Source organism: Crinia signifera, chromosome 9 (genome assembly GCF_055691185.1).
Source record: "Crinia signifera chromosome 9, ASM5569118v1, whole genome shotgun sequence".
Lineage (NCBI taxonomy): Eukaryota > Metazoa > Chordata > Amphibia > Anura > Myobatrachidae > Crinia > Crinia signifera.
This window is the reverse complement of record NC_139225.1, coordinates 129,553,484-129,566,881: the sequence shown is the minus strand read 5'-3', so window position 1 is coordinate 129,566,881 and position 13,398 is coordinate 129,553,484. Positions and strand designations below refer to the sequence as shown.

Genomic DNA, 13,398 nt, shown 5'->3' with positions numbered 1-13,398 from the left:
CTAATTATTTTGTTCAGTGATGTCACCCAGACCCTGCAGTCATTGGCAGGTATTCAATGCGGCTGGCGAGGGGGTTAAACAGCGAGGATTGCAGAAAACCAGCGATCCTCGCTGTTTAACCCCCGCGCCGGCCGCTCGCTCTATTCAATGTTCTGGGGAAATCCTCGCCGTCACAGGACGGCGAGAATTCCCCAAAACAGCGAGACTCGCGGCTAATGCAGAAAACTCGCTGTATTTAGCCGCGAGTCTCGCTGGTTCAGGAGCTGCCAATTCCCCCTCACTCAAAAAATGGAGCGAGGGGGAATTGGCGTATGAGGGGGCTGTGTTTAATACTGACAGGGTGAGTGGTGACAGCGAGCAGGAAGCTCTGCTCGCTGTCGCCGCTCACCCACAGCATTGAATACCCCCCAAAGATGATATTTGAATGCATGTTTAGACTGGGGGGGTTTCATTGTTAACACTCTCGGGAGTGCACATTAATGATAGAGCATACATACTAGACGATGTGAACGATAATAGCGCTAACTATAGAGTTATTATGCATATAATTTAAAAATATCTTATAGTGTGTACGCACCTTTAGCAGTAGTTCTATTGAAAGACAAAACATGAATTTGTGGTGGGTTTTCCCCATATGTAATGTTCTGCAACTTAATTGCACTTGAATACAAACACGGCCTTGTTAATTCGAGTAGCAAACAGTGCATCCGGAAAGTACTCACAGCGCTTCATTTTTCTCCCACATTTTGTTACGTTACAACCTTATTCCAAAATAGAATAAATTCAGTTTTATCCTCTCAAAATTCCGCACACACTACCCCATAATGATGCGAAAAAAAGTTTTGGGGAGATTTTTGCAATTTTATTTACATTACAAATCTAAGAAATGTATGTAAGTATTCAGAGCCTTTGTCATGAAGCTCAGATGCATCCTGTTTCCACTGATCATTGAGTGTTTGTACAGCTTAATCGGAGTCCACCTGTGGTAAACGCAGTTGATTGGACATGATGTGGAAAGGCACACCCCTCTATATAAGGTCCCACACGTGACAATGCATGTCAGAGCACAAATCAAGCATCAAGTCAAAGGAATGGTCTGAAGACCACCGAAGAGTCCCAAGTCTGGGGAAGGGTACATAAATATTTCCGCTGCTTTGAAGGTCCCGATGAGCACAGTAGCCATCATCCGTAAATGGAAGACGTTCGGAACCACCAGGACTCTTCCTAGAGTTGGATGGCCATCTAAACTGAGCATATGGTGGAGAAGGGCCCTGGGAGGTGACCAAGAACCAGGTGGTCACTCTGTCAGAGCTACAGCATTCCTCTGTGGAGAGAAGAGAACCTTCCAGAGGGACAACCATCTCTGCAGCAATTCACCAATCAGGCTTGTATGGTAGAGTGGCCAGGCTGAAGCCACCCCTTAGTAAAAAGCATATGGCAGACTACCTGTTTTTGCCCAAATGCACCCGAAGGGCTCTCAGACCACGAGAAACAAGACATTTTCTGGTCTGATAAGACAAAGTTTGAACGCTTTGCTGTGAATGCCAAATGTAATTTTTGGATTAACTTCTCACCAACAGGCCAATACCATCCCTATAGTAAAGTATGGTGGTGGCAGCATCATGGTGTGGGGATATTTTTCAGCAGCAGGAACTGGGAGACTAGTCAGGGCAGAGGGAAAGATGAATGCAGCAATGTACAGAAACATCCTAGATGAAAACCTGCTCCAGAGCGTTCTTGACCTCAGACTGGGGTAACTGTTTTTATATTAGTAGGACGAGGACCCTAAGCACACAGACAAGATGTCCTTGAGTGGCCCAGCCAGAACGTAGACTGGAATCCAATTGAACATCCCTGGAGAGATCTGTAAATGGATGTGCACCGATGCCTCCCATCCAACCTGAAGGAGCTTGAGAGGTGCTGCATCATATTCAAAAAGACTTGGGGCTGTAATTGCTGCCCAAAGTGCATTAAAGTATTGAGCAAAGGCTGTGAATACTTATGTACATTAGATTTCTTTTTTCTTCTTTTTAATACATATACAAAAATATCCCAAAAACTTTTTTCACGTTGTCATAATGGTGTATTGTGTGTAGAATTTTGAAGGGAAGGAAAAAAAAAAGGGGTACTTGTTTCCTAGCTCGGCGCCCGTGATCGCATACCTTAACTTAAGGTATGCGATGGACGCGGCCGATGCGATTATAGGGCTATTTTTAGCCTTTTCCCCGACAATTAAAAAATCGCATCCATCGCATGCCTTAAGTTAAGGCATGCGATGCGACCGGCGCGCCAACGCGATTTAACATTGAATGCATTGTATTCAATGTTAAATTCCTATGTAAAATCGGGTTCATTGTATGCCATTATAATGGCATACAATGCGACCGATGCGATGGACCCGATTTTACATAGAGAACAATGTTAAATGGGCCAATGGACCAGATTTTTCATTGTATACCCACCCTGATGGGTAATTTACATGACAAATGCCCCCCATTGTTAATACCACCCCACGATGAACGCCAACCCGAAGCGTGGCGATCGCAGCGGTACGCGTCCTCTGACCTTTTCATACCCCCACTATCCACGTCGGCGTGGAGTTGACTTTATATAGTGTGGCGAGCGCAGCGAGCCACCAGCGTGGCGAGCGCAGAGAGCCCCGCGAGGGGACACGTAATACCTGTGAAGTAATGCGCGTCCCCTCGCAGGGCTCGCCATGCTTCGGGCTCGGTGGCTCACTGCGCTCGCCACACTATATAACGTCAACTCCACACCGACGTGGATAGTGGGGGTATGAAAAGGATGGAGGACACGTACCGCTGCGCTCGCCACGCTTCGGGTTGGCGTTCATCGTGGGGTGGCGTTAACAATGGGGGGCCATTTGACCCATCAGGGTGGGGAAACAATGAAAATTGGGGTCTGGGGGGGCATTTAACATTGGGGCCAATGTAAAAATCGCATTGACCGCATCGCATGCGATTTGGTTGCATGCGATGGACGCGATTTTTTGGGACCCGATGAATACAATTTCCATCGCTGGCGCCGTGCTAGGAAAAATTTATTCCATTTTAGAAAAAGGCTGTAACATTACAAAATGTGGGGAAAGTAAAAGTGCTGTGAAAACTTTCTGGATACACTGTATATTTTTGTTTGGACGGTAATTCCCTACAATAGCTTTAAAACAAAAAATATATATAATGCACACAATTCAAACAAAACTCATCCATACTTCTAGCAATACGGTTTGTCAAAAGCACATTCTGATCAGGTACGGCTAATCTAATAACACCAAATTCAATACAGTGGGCCAAATGTAATAGGTTGGGAGAATCAGAAAGCGAGGGATTTTGGGTGAGTTTTCCCGTTTTTTAAACCTGCAATCACATAGGGGGTATGCAATGTGCCGCCGCTATTTCCGACATGGGAAATAGCGGCGGCTCCCTATTCAATGCGGTCTTTAACGACAGCATTGATGCAGGATCACGGCAGAACGGGCCCGACTTCAGAAGCTGTCGGGCCCGTTCTGCCGATAACGGCCGTTGATTGTCGCAATCCCGGCCGCAGATCGACAAATATGGGGGAAAAAAAAAAAAAATCTCTCAATTTCTGATTCGCACACCCTATTACATTCTGCCCCTAATGTTAGTGAGTGTGTAAGATATCGCGTTGGCAACACATCACATCGCTAACGGAACCCGGAATAAAAAGAATCCATAGATTATAAGCAGAAAGCACACCCATTTTTCCACTGACCACTCAGAGTAGCCTACTCTGGGTCAATTTACACAAGCTCTTTACCATTTAACAGGACACTTGCCCTTTACACAATACCCTAGGATAATTGTATTAGTTATCAATGTAGCATACAATATACTATAAGTATTTTAAACGATGAATTAAAAAACATTTCATAACTGCCGTAGGCATTCATAATCACATCACCAATACAACGGTTCCATCATGAACTAAAAATACCGTAATACTGGTCAGGGTGTGCATAGGTTCTTGCCAGCGTACTGCTCTCACTGACCTGACGGAGAATAATTATCTTGAGATCTTGTGTCCACGCTGAACACTCTCATATTAATGGCTTGAGGAGGACTGTCCTCATTGCCACTTCCTGGGGGTGACAGCATTTCCATCTCCTCCCCCCAGTCAGTCACCGGACGGTGTCCCTCAGGGGAAAATGGGCTTGTGGGCTTGGTCTGCACAACTCTGTCGTCATCGGGGCTTTCATTGGGTGAAGGTATTGTCAGCTTTAGAGCTTCCACTTGCTGAGGTAGCCTTTCCTCTTGTGGGGTGGCTGGAGAAGATTTGGGGCGCTCTTTATCGGACAAGTCTTCATCATCGTCTGAGGAATCATCTTCAACCCCACTAGCATCGGTCCATTGACCATCATCCTCCTCCCCCTCATCATCATCTTCAGGAACATGTGTTACTCCAACTCTCTTTCGGTCAACAACTGTTGTAGATCTGTCTGTGGTGGTTTTCAGCATTCCCTTGGACTTCTGTTCCTCCTGCATTAGGGGAAGTTAAGATAAGATAAGTGGACGGAGGTAGTTTGGTCATCTGAATACTACAAAAGACCTTTGAGAGAGGGAGAAGGGGAGAGAGAGGGAGAAGGGGAGAGAGAGGGAGAAGGGGAGAGAGAGGGAGAAGGGGAGAGAGAGGGAGAAGGGGAGAGAGAGGGAGAAGGGGAGAGAGGGAGAAGGGGAGAGAAGGGGAGAGAGAGGGAGAAGGGGAGAGAGGGGAGAAGGGGAGAGAGGGGAGAGAGGGAGAGAGGGGAGAGAGAGGGAGAAGGGGAGAGAGAGGGAGAAGGGGAGAGAGAGGGAGAAGGGGAGAGAGAGGGAAAGAGGGAGAAGGGGAGAGAGGAGATAGAGGAGAGGGGGAGAGAGAGGGAGAAGGGGAGAGAGAGGGAGAAGGGGAGAGAGAGGGAGAAGGGGAGAGAGAGGGAGAAGGGGAGAGAGAGGGAGAAGGGGAGACAGACAGACACAAAGGGAACATTTACAGATGTTCCAACCATAGAACCATCCCCCCCAAAATCCATGTCCCGAAGTAAGATGCCATGGCTACAATAAATACTCAGTGGGACTGTTATTACAGACATCTAGGCTTATTTTTGCCTACCATACACCACCAAGGAGATGGAAAAACATACCGCTTTCTCTACGCAAGTCTCCTTCTCCTCCACTGGCAAATGCTGTTCCTTTCCATTGACCACCTCCTCCTCGTCGTCCTCCCAGCGGCTGTCATGCATGCTGAAAGAAAATATGTGGTATGTAACTCAAGCAACGGCGTAAGTTCTATACTATTACACAGAAAGGGAGAATGGACCAAAGTATTGACATAGAATGTCGCTATAATGGAGAAGTTAGGGAATAGAGGGGGTCTTTTATTGGTTCCTTGTTGTAACTGAACATGTAGAGGGTCTCCTGCACACACCTGTAAGGTTTGTTCCGGCCCCGGCCCCTCTTCTGTTCACTCCTTTGAGAGGGTCTTTTAAAGCTATCGCCAAGAAACTCTGCCATGGTGGGTGGCTTAGGAGAACCTCGTTTCCCATGGTCTGTGAAAGAACACATTAGAATCATTGAAAGGGGGCGTGTGTGTGTGTGTAGGACATAAGTCACAAATCACTGGCAACCAAAAAATATTGACTTAAACATATTTGTTCTTTAGTAAGAGCCAGTTAAGCGTTCCTGGGGTTATGAATGGAAAGTGAGGGTGGGTTCCATCCATTAGGACCATTTCAGGTCTTCTTACTGAGAATAGGCTAATTCACACGTGCACACCTGTAAAGCTGGTCAAACACACAATTCTTTCCAATCTTTCTAGTGAAATGAAAATCTGATAATGTATGGGCGCAAACAATTAAACTATTTGTTCCCAAACGCTATAAAAACAACCAAAAATAGACTTTTAGATCTGGATAAATTCATTTGAGTTAACCAATTTATTCAAAATGACCATTTTAGCCCATTTCCCAGCTTTTGGGAGCAAATGAAACTAGCTACGACTAGATTGAATGGAACCCCTGGGCTTGTGCGCCGGATCCTGGCAGCTTTGTGTATGTAAGTCCCCAACTACACCAGGAGAGGGCACCTCCATACCTTCACCTCTATAGAACTATATATCCACCAGATAGTAGCCCAATCAAAAAGAGGATAACCGAGATAATAAGCCTGTGCCCCTCCCAGCGAGATGAGTAAATCAATTCTTTAATTGGACTGGTTTCACGCCTTTAGGTTGTGAAGTCTCCAGTACAACAGATAAAGGGAACAGTGATTTCTGGAAAGTGTTACTGTAGAACAATAAGATGTAACCACATATCTAATGTGCAGTCGTACTCACCTCTTCTGCTGGTGGGTTCATTATCTATAGGAGGAGCATCTCCTTCCTTAAACCTATTGAGAATTATTAGGATCATCAATTAGAATCCAGATTACTATACCAGTGGCAATAATAAAGAGCACACACTGCAGACCATGGCTATAGGTAAGTGTACATAGGCCGAAAAATGCTACATACATGGTGTCCGTTTTCTCCGCATCCCACTCTCTCTTCCATTGCCCTGTGGGCTTCCGGTGACGTTCCAGTCTCTCCTGATCGATCTTGTCCCGCTCCTGCTTCCATCTCATGTATTCCGCACGTTCCTTACCAGTCATTGATATGGTCATATCCATTTGATTTTTCATTCCAGGTCTCCTCACCTAGGACACAAAAGTAAATTGTCAGACGTGTGTATGTGCATAGAAGTCTCCTAATCCTGATGTTCTAGATTGAATGTCTGTACCAGAAAGCGGTTTCAGTATTTTGGGATTCGAGTTATATACTGCAAATGAGCCCCATTGACATACATTTGGAAAACACCGATGTACATATTCACACACTTACATGACTCTCCTTTTCCCGGTCCATGCCAGTTTTAACCCTCTCAAAATCAGGTCCTCCCCAATTCCTAATATGTCTGCGGCTCCCCTCCTTACGATCAACTTCCATGATGGGACCTGTCCGCCTGGGGTCATCAAGAAAGTTGCGGATTGGATTTTTGTCTCTTACTCCGTCCTGAAAACATTCAATTAAAAATGTGAGCTTCAAAGGTCCATTTAAATCGATTTTCTGGATTAAGGGGTTAAATAATGATCAAACAATCATTTTCCGTTATACAGTAAATCTCTGAAAGATCATCTCTGGCACTTAGCTAGCACATGCACCAGAAGCATAAGTTTACCCCAGGTGCAAGTTGATGTTTGGTACCCCCTTCCCTTAAAAAAAAAAAAAAAAAGCCTGTGTGAATGTATACGCTGTGTGACAACAGCTAGTAAGTCAGGGTCAGATTCATGAGATTCGGTCATATGCAGCATCAGCGATCACCGGCAGGTCCCACCTCACAGTTTCTACCAGCTATACCCCTATTTATACTGTATTTATCAACACACCCTGTACGTTACCTTGTAATTTGTTTTTTTGTTTGCTATGTACGGCGCTGCAGACACTTTGTGGCGCCTTATGAATAAACGTACTACTACTACAGTTCAGCAGCTGTGGCGGGTGCACCATTGATTGCACAGTACCAGGTGAGAGCTGTTCTGCCCTTATCGCAGGTTTTGGCAAGGCTCCTGAGATGGAGCCAATTAACTATGCAGCAGCAGTGGGTGCACCGGGGAAGAGCAGCGGTCACTCTGAACTACACATGTGCTGCTGTACCTGCACATGGTCCCTTTAGGGCTTCGAGCCTGGAGGCAGGTGACTCCACTGCCTCTGATAGTCACGACCCCGACATGCACTCTACCCAACAGGTAGAATTTTGCAGCGTTGCTTGTTGACTAGAATAACCCCCACAATGTGATAGACACCACAGAAGACATGTTTGAAAAGTGCTAGAAAGAACACTATTACATGTACAGATAATTGAGGAGGGCAAACATGTAACCAAAGAACAGCCTATAGTAATAGATATCTATTCGACCCAACAAAGGACTCACCCTTTGGCTCCTCTCGTACTCTGCAATCTTTTCCATCTCCTCGTTCATCTTTTCTATATTCAGCTTCCTCCTCTCTTCCCATTCCTGAGCACAGAAAAAACAGCATATTTGAAGCCAGATGACCACAAGCAATAGTAACGTGCACCAGCTTTAAGATCATTACAGTACCTTAACTTTCCTGTCAGGTCCTGGGACACCCTCCCCAACAGCACTGAGACTGCCACCTCTGCCAGGGGTGCTACCGCCCCTTCCTGGACCTCTTCCACCCCTCTCTGCTCCTTTTGGAGAGGGTGCCCATGGCTCTCCGGGAAATCCTTCTTTGGGCACATGTGGACTTCTCCTTGATACATCAGGACCCTGACTTCTTCTTACTCTAATTGGCCTTTCTTTTGGTGGGCTGTCATCCACATCCGCTTGAAAATATTCTTCCTGTTTGTCCATATGGGGGATACGTCCATCAGAGAAAGCTCCAATCCGCCCACTGGACCTGGGGGTGGGACTTCTTGGCGATGTTTCGGCACGAGGTGGGGTGTGCAAGACTTTGGGGAACTTGCCATCATTTACTACTCTCTTCTCCTACAGTAATTACACAGAGGGCTACGTAAGTCATTATACATGCATGTTAAGCAGTTTTGTAAACTCCTATATAAATAACATGCAATACTCCCCTCAAAGTTTATCCTGAAAAATCCTGGAAGTAACTAATAGAAACACCAACCAGGGTCTACACAGCAAAGATCCCAATAAGTAATTCTAATAAAGTGAAATTTTCAGAGACTGCAATATCAGATATCGCATTCCCAAAGTGTCAACAGCTGCATATAGTGAACTAGTGGGGGTGTAAATGTGAAGCACAGAATCTACATTTCTAGCATGGTCAGACCGTTCCCACTTCCCACAAATATGGCCGTCAAACCGCTCTCACCCCAGCAGAGACATCTAAAGTTATTGAGAAATTCTCCTTCTCTTTCCGAGCTTTGTCTGGCTCGCCGTCAAGGTGTTTGGCTTTCCTTGGAGTGGTCACTGCGATTCCCTCCTGTTCAGCCCTCTTCCGGTCCTCCTCGATCATCTACCAGTGAAAGATATATACATGAATAGCATGCCCCAGAAAGACTGACTGCAAAATATCCAATATGTAATAGCAACATACAGAAAACATCTGTATGCCGCATGGAGGTCCAATTATCTGCAATGGAGAAGAAAGGTGTGGTCCAACAAGCATGGGTTCATCTAACATCGTAGCAAGGCAAGTAGTGTAATGACTACAGCCATCGTACCTTTGCAGAGTATTCAGACACAGCCGAAAGTGACCATGTTAACATTCATGTCGACTTGTAAAATGGTCAGTCACGATATCAATATACTCAAACTATCGACATGGTCACAATGCCAATATCTGAAGGGTCACCAATTGAAAGGTCTGCATATTGATGATGCAGACGCTTAGGTGCCACCGGGAGTGCTAAGCTGTGAGGAGGGGGATGGAACAAGCCCCATACAAAATAGGCGATGGCAATATGTTGACTCCAAAGTGAACTACGGCCATGCTAGCGATGCAGCAAGGCCATCGAAAACAAATACCTCCCTCGTCCGGACATGCTACACGAGGGAGGGGGTCGTTAACAAGGCGTGGGGGCATGCATCGTCAATGACATAAAGAGTACACACTAGACCAGGCTTTCCCAACCACGGTCCTCAAGGCACACCAACAGTGCAGGTTTTAGTGATATCCAGGCTTCCGCACAGATGGTTTAATCAGAATCACTCAGGTACTAATTCAGTCACCTGTGCTCAAGCCTGGATAATCACTAAAACCTGTACTGTTGGTGTGCCTTGAGGACCGTGGTTGGGAAAGCCTGCACTAGACGATAAAGTAAGATATCTTACAGAATGGGCTTTATCTTCTAGTGTGTATGGGGCTTAAGGGGTATTCTGGTAAGAATTTTCTCCACCATTTATAATCTATAAGTGGTGGAGAAAATTCTTACCAGAATGCTGGAGCTTTAAAAAGTCGGTGCTGGAACTGATTGTCACATGACCACGAGTACCCAGAAGACTATGCTGGAGCCGTGATACAATCTCTGGTAACCCAGCAGTCATGTATGTCGACATATCACCTGGGTTATGTCAACATGGTCACTAGTCGACGTGCTGCAGGTCATGGTAATTGTATAAAAGTCATACCAGTGTCCTTTGCAGAATGAATTAACGGCTACATTACCAACTAAAACTCAGCTCATAAACTGACTGGTACCTAGGTAAATCATTGCAGCACGTGGTAATAAAATATGCTTATGACACTGGGATATGTACAGAGGCGCACGCTGATGGAATGATCTGCCGCTTGTGTACACATGGGTCTAATTCACGTCTGTGCGCATATGCCTACGTATCTGGGATTTTTCAGGCTACGGACTTGCTAATCATCCCAAGTGAAGCTACCGCCCAGAATAGACAGGCGACACCCACCAGGACCATCATAGTCCTCAGCAACTGTGTACACATAACCAGCATCGTAGCAATAACCAGGAACCCAACTGAGTCTATAGTCCCGCAGATTGGGATGCTGGCACCATGTTTCCCTATGTAGATAATCGTAGCTGAAGGCAGCTACATACCTCGAACATAGCGCGACACCCAGTTTTGCCGTCACTTCCTTTTACCCACCCCAAACATTCCCTCCATGTCAAATCACTATTCATTTAAATTCTCATTTAGTGGCAAAACAAATGCACCTTAGCATTGTCCCGCATGGGCAGTCTGTCGATAATCGCTCAATTTGACACGTGCATTCATTTTGATTAGCCCCCCCACCCCAGTACAGTCTAGAACATTCACGGTCAATCACAGTACATCTATCGCAGAATCAGGCTCTAGGTATCAAATTAATTGATTGATTAATTTTTTGTAACAGGTACACACGAGTAGTTAATATAAAAATTGGACACCTTTTGCCTTCCTCTGCATCCACAATAATGACCCCGCTTACTAAGCCCTAGAAGAACGGAGCACAACCTGCACAGATTACACAGAGCGCTTGGCTACCTGGTGTCTCCTGACCAGTGCTTCATTCTTCTTGCGCAAGGCTTCAATCTTCTTGTCCAGCTCTGCATCCTTCTCTTCCTTAGACTTCAAGTCCAGCACAGAATCCTGTAAGACCAGAGTTACTTTTATTTCACAATCCCATCGACATACTGCTAACTAGCCGTTAGTACCCTTTGGCTCTGACTTGATCTCAAAATTAAAACCACCCTTTTTTTAAACCTGGATCAGGCTGCTTCAGTTAGTTTCAAAGCAAATCAAATAAGTTCATAGAAATTGTAGAAATTGCAGAAAATGTTACGTCTCATGAAAAAAAAAAAAAAAGTTAAATATTTTTAGGAGCGGCTCTGTGTGTTATGTTCCCAATTGAGCAACTCAGTAGCTGCTCCGTTTGGGCTCAAGTACAGCAGATGCACACATTCCCTCAAATGTGGCAGACAGGGTTGGAAGGTCGACACAAAGTCAAGATACGAGTTTTTCACATTTTTTTTTTTATCCGACAGTCCGTATTTCATGCCATACCATCCACTACGGCGTGGTGGGAGAGCAAAATAGTGTGCCGAGCACAGTGATATGGATTCTGTGTGTGGTCTCTGGCCCCTCCAGATTGTACTTATTGTGGATATGCTAATTCATGGATATATCTAAGCAGTTATTTGGAGGATACTCTATTTCCTTAACTTCTACAAGTAGTGAAACAAAGCACAGAGCTGTGATATTTCCTCACAAAAAGACACTTAAATTCCACCCTGTAAGCAACTGTAACATAATAATATACAAGTATACATTTCTTTACCATAATTGTGACACGAGGTATCAGCCGGGACTCTACAGGAGTCTTCTTCCTGCAAAGCAAAGAAGGTTTTCCATGATGAGCAGATTAATTATAGCACTTACAATCAATAGAGAAGCAAACACAGTGAAGAACAATATATATGAGTCAGTTGATACAGCAACCAGTGTGCAGAAATCTTGCTCCGGCCAAGTTTTTTGAGGCGTTTTCTGTGTCCTGACATTTCACAAAAACTTTGGTCAGAGATTACAGTTCACAACCAGACAGTCCGATTGCGTCTGCTCTACCTGACCACAGCACATCCAGAAACTTATTGGACTGCAACAAGATACTCTAGGGCAGTAGTATCTTAAATATTTGTCACTAGCCTCATTTTGCAAACGGGCAACTGCACTGTGACATACAGTCTTACCCAATGTCGTATACATAAGCCTTATCTGCTATACTGTATGAGCATCAACCATAAGCAATGTGCTGCAGGACTATAGATGCTAGGAGCATGGCTTTAGCAAAGTCATTGTTATGGTGCCCATACACTTCTGCAATCGGAGGCGACATCGCATCCGATCACATCTTAAGTGCTTTTATCCAGCACCCAATGTTGCATGCCACCCACGATGACACGTCGGGTGCCAAAAGAGGGCTGGTGGGCGTCGGTTTAGCAGAGCGGTTAGCAGAATTTGAAAAACCATTTCAAAACACTGGGCAGCCTTCTGATTGGCTGAGAGAGCTCTCAGACAATCAAAGGGTCACCCAGTCTTTTAAAGAAATAAAAAAATTCAAATTCTGCTGACTACCACCGCCCACCAGCCCCGCAGAGCGCATTGACCGCCCACCAGCCCCGCAGAGTGCATTGCGAGCGATCGCCTGTGGTTAAAAAGCACATGCAATAAATATGTGCAGTACATAATATCTATCCACTCAAGATTCCACCGGCGGGCCAGCACATCGCATCGGGGGACATGCAAAGGCATGCTATTTGTCACGACGATTGTGCCTTATCTCACATGTGAATAGGTAGCATTACACATACTAGTAGCTGTCCTTACAATGTGTACACTATTTATAGTGATCACTATCTAAACATGCAATGAGCTACGCAGGACTCATCAGCTCCCCTGTGTGGAGGCACTGACATAACTTGAAGCACCACATTAGAATAAACAAGCACTAAAGTTGGTTGAAAGCATAGACAAGGTCTAGAAGTTTTATGTAGCACTGCACAGGCAATGTCAGAGAAACAGATAATAGTGTTGTCTAGAACAGATGAAGCCAACCCAGTCATGCTCCAGCTGCTGTGTATATCACAGCATGACCTGCCATGGTAATACTATGCCCTAATAGCAACCTAGTGCATGATATGTTAGGACATTTAGCTCTATATCAGATGTAGGTATTCATGTTGAATACCCCTGGTATGCATAGTTCATATTTCAGTATATACAATTTGGATTTACATCAATTTTATATTGGATAACGTCACCCTAGAGCAGGGGTGGGGAACCTTTTTTGGGCCAAGGGCCAATTGTATGGTGCAAAAACCCTTCGGGGCCATATGTAAAAATTTCTCTTACAAATTGC

The 13,398-nt window shown here is 45.2% G+C and overlaps 1 protein-coding gene across 4 annotated transcripts in view; it reads right to left on the bottom strand.

The window, feature by feature from the left end:
• The window catches only part of CCDC9 (coiled-coil domain containing 9), a 53,181-nt gene that overhangs the window by 37,773 nt on the left and 2,010 nt on the right, over positions 1 to 13,398 (bottom strand). For all 4 annotated transcript variants that reach the window (XM_083159778.1, XM_083159777.1, XM_083159775.1 and 1 more), the window contains exons 2-12: positions 11,821 to 11,869; positions 11,028 to 11,132; positions 8,908 to 9,051; positions 8,151 to 8,558; positions 7,983 to 8,066; positions 6,892 to 7,062; positions 6,526 to 6,707; positions 6,349 to 6,401; positions 5,443 to 5,563; positions 5,159 to 5,258; positions 4,031 to 4,517 (exon numbers count right to left, since the gene is read on the bottom strand). In XM_083159778.1, coding sequence (XP_083015904.1) covers positions 4,031 to 4,517; positions 5,159 to 5,258; positions 5,443 to 5,563; positions 6,349 to 6,401; positions 6,526 to 6,707; positions 6,892 to 7,062; positions 7,983 to 8,066; positions 8,151 to 8,558; positions 8,908 to 9,051; positions 11,028 to 11,132; positions 11,821 to 11,823 — 1,858 coding nt within the window. In that variant the 5' untranslated portion in view covers positions 11,824 to 11,869. The remainder of the gene's footprint in view (positions 1 to 4,030; positions 4,518 to 5,158; positions 5,259 to 5,442; positions 5,564 to 6,348; positions 6,402 to 6,525; positions 6,708 to 6,891; positions 7,063 to 7,982; positions 8,067 to 8,150; positions 8,559 to 8,907; positions 9,052 to 11,027; positions 11,133 to 11,820; positions 11,870 to 13,398) is intronic.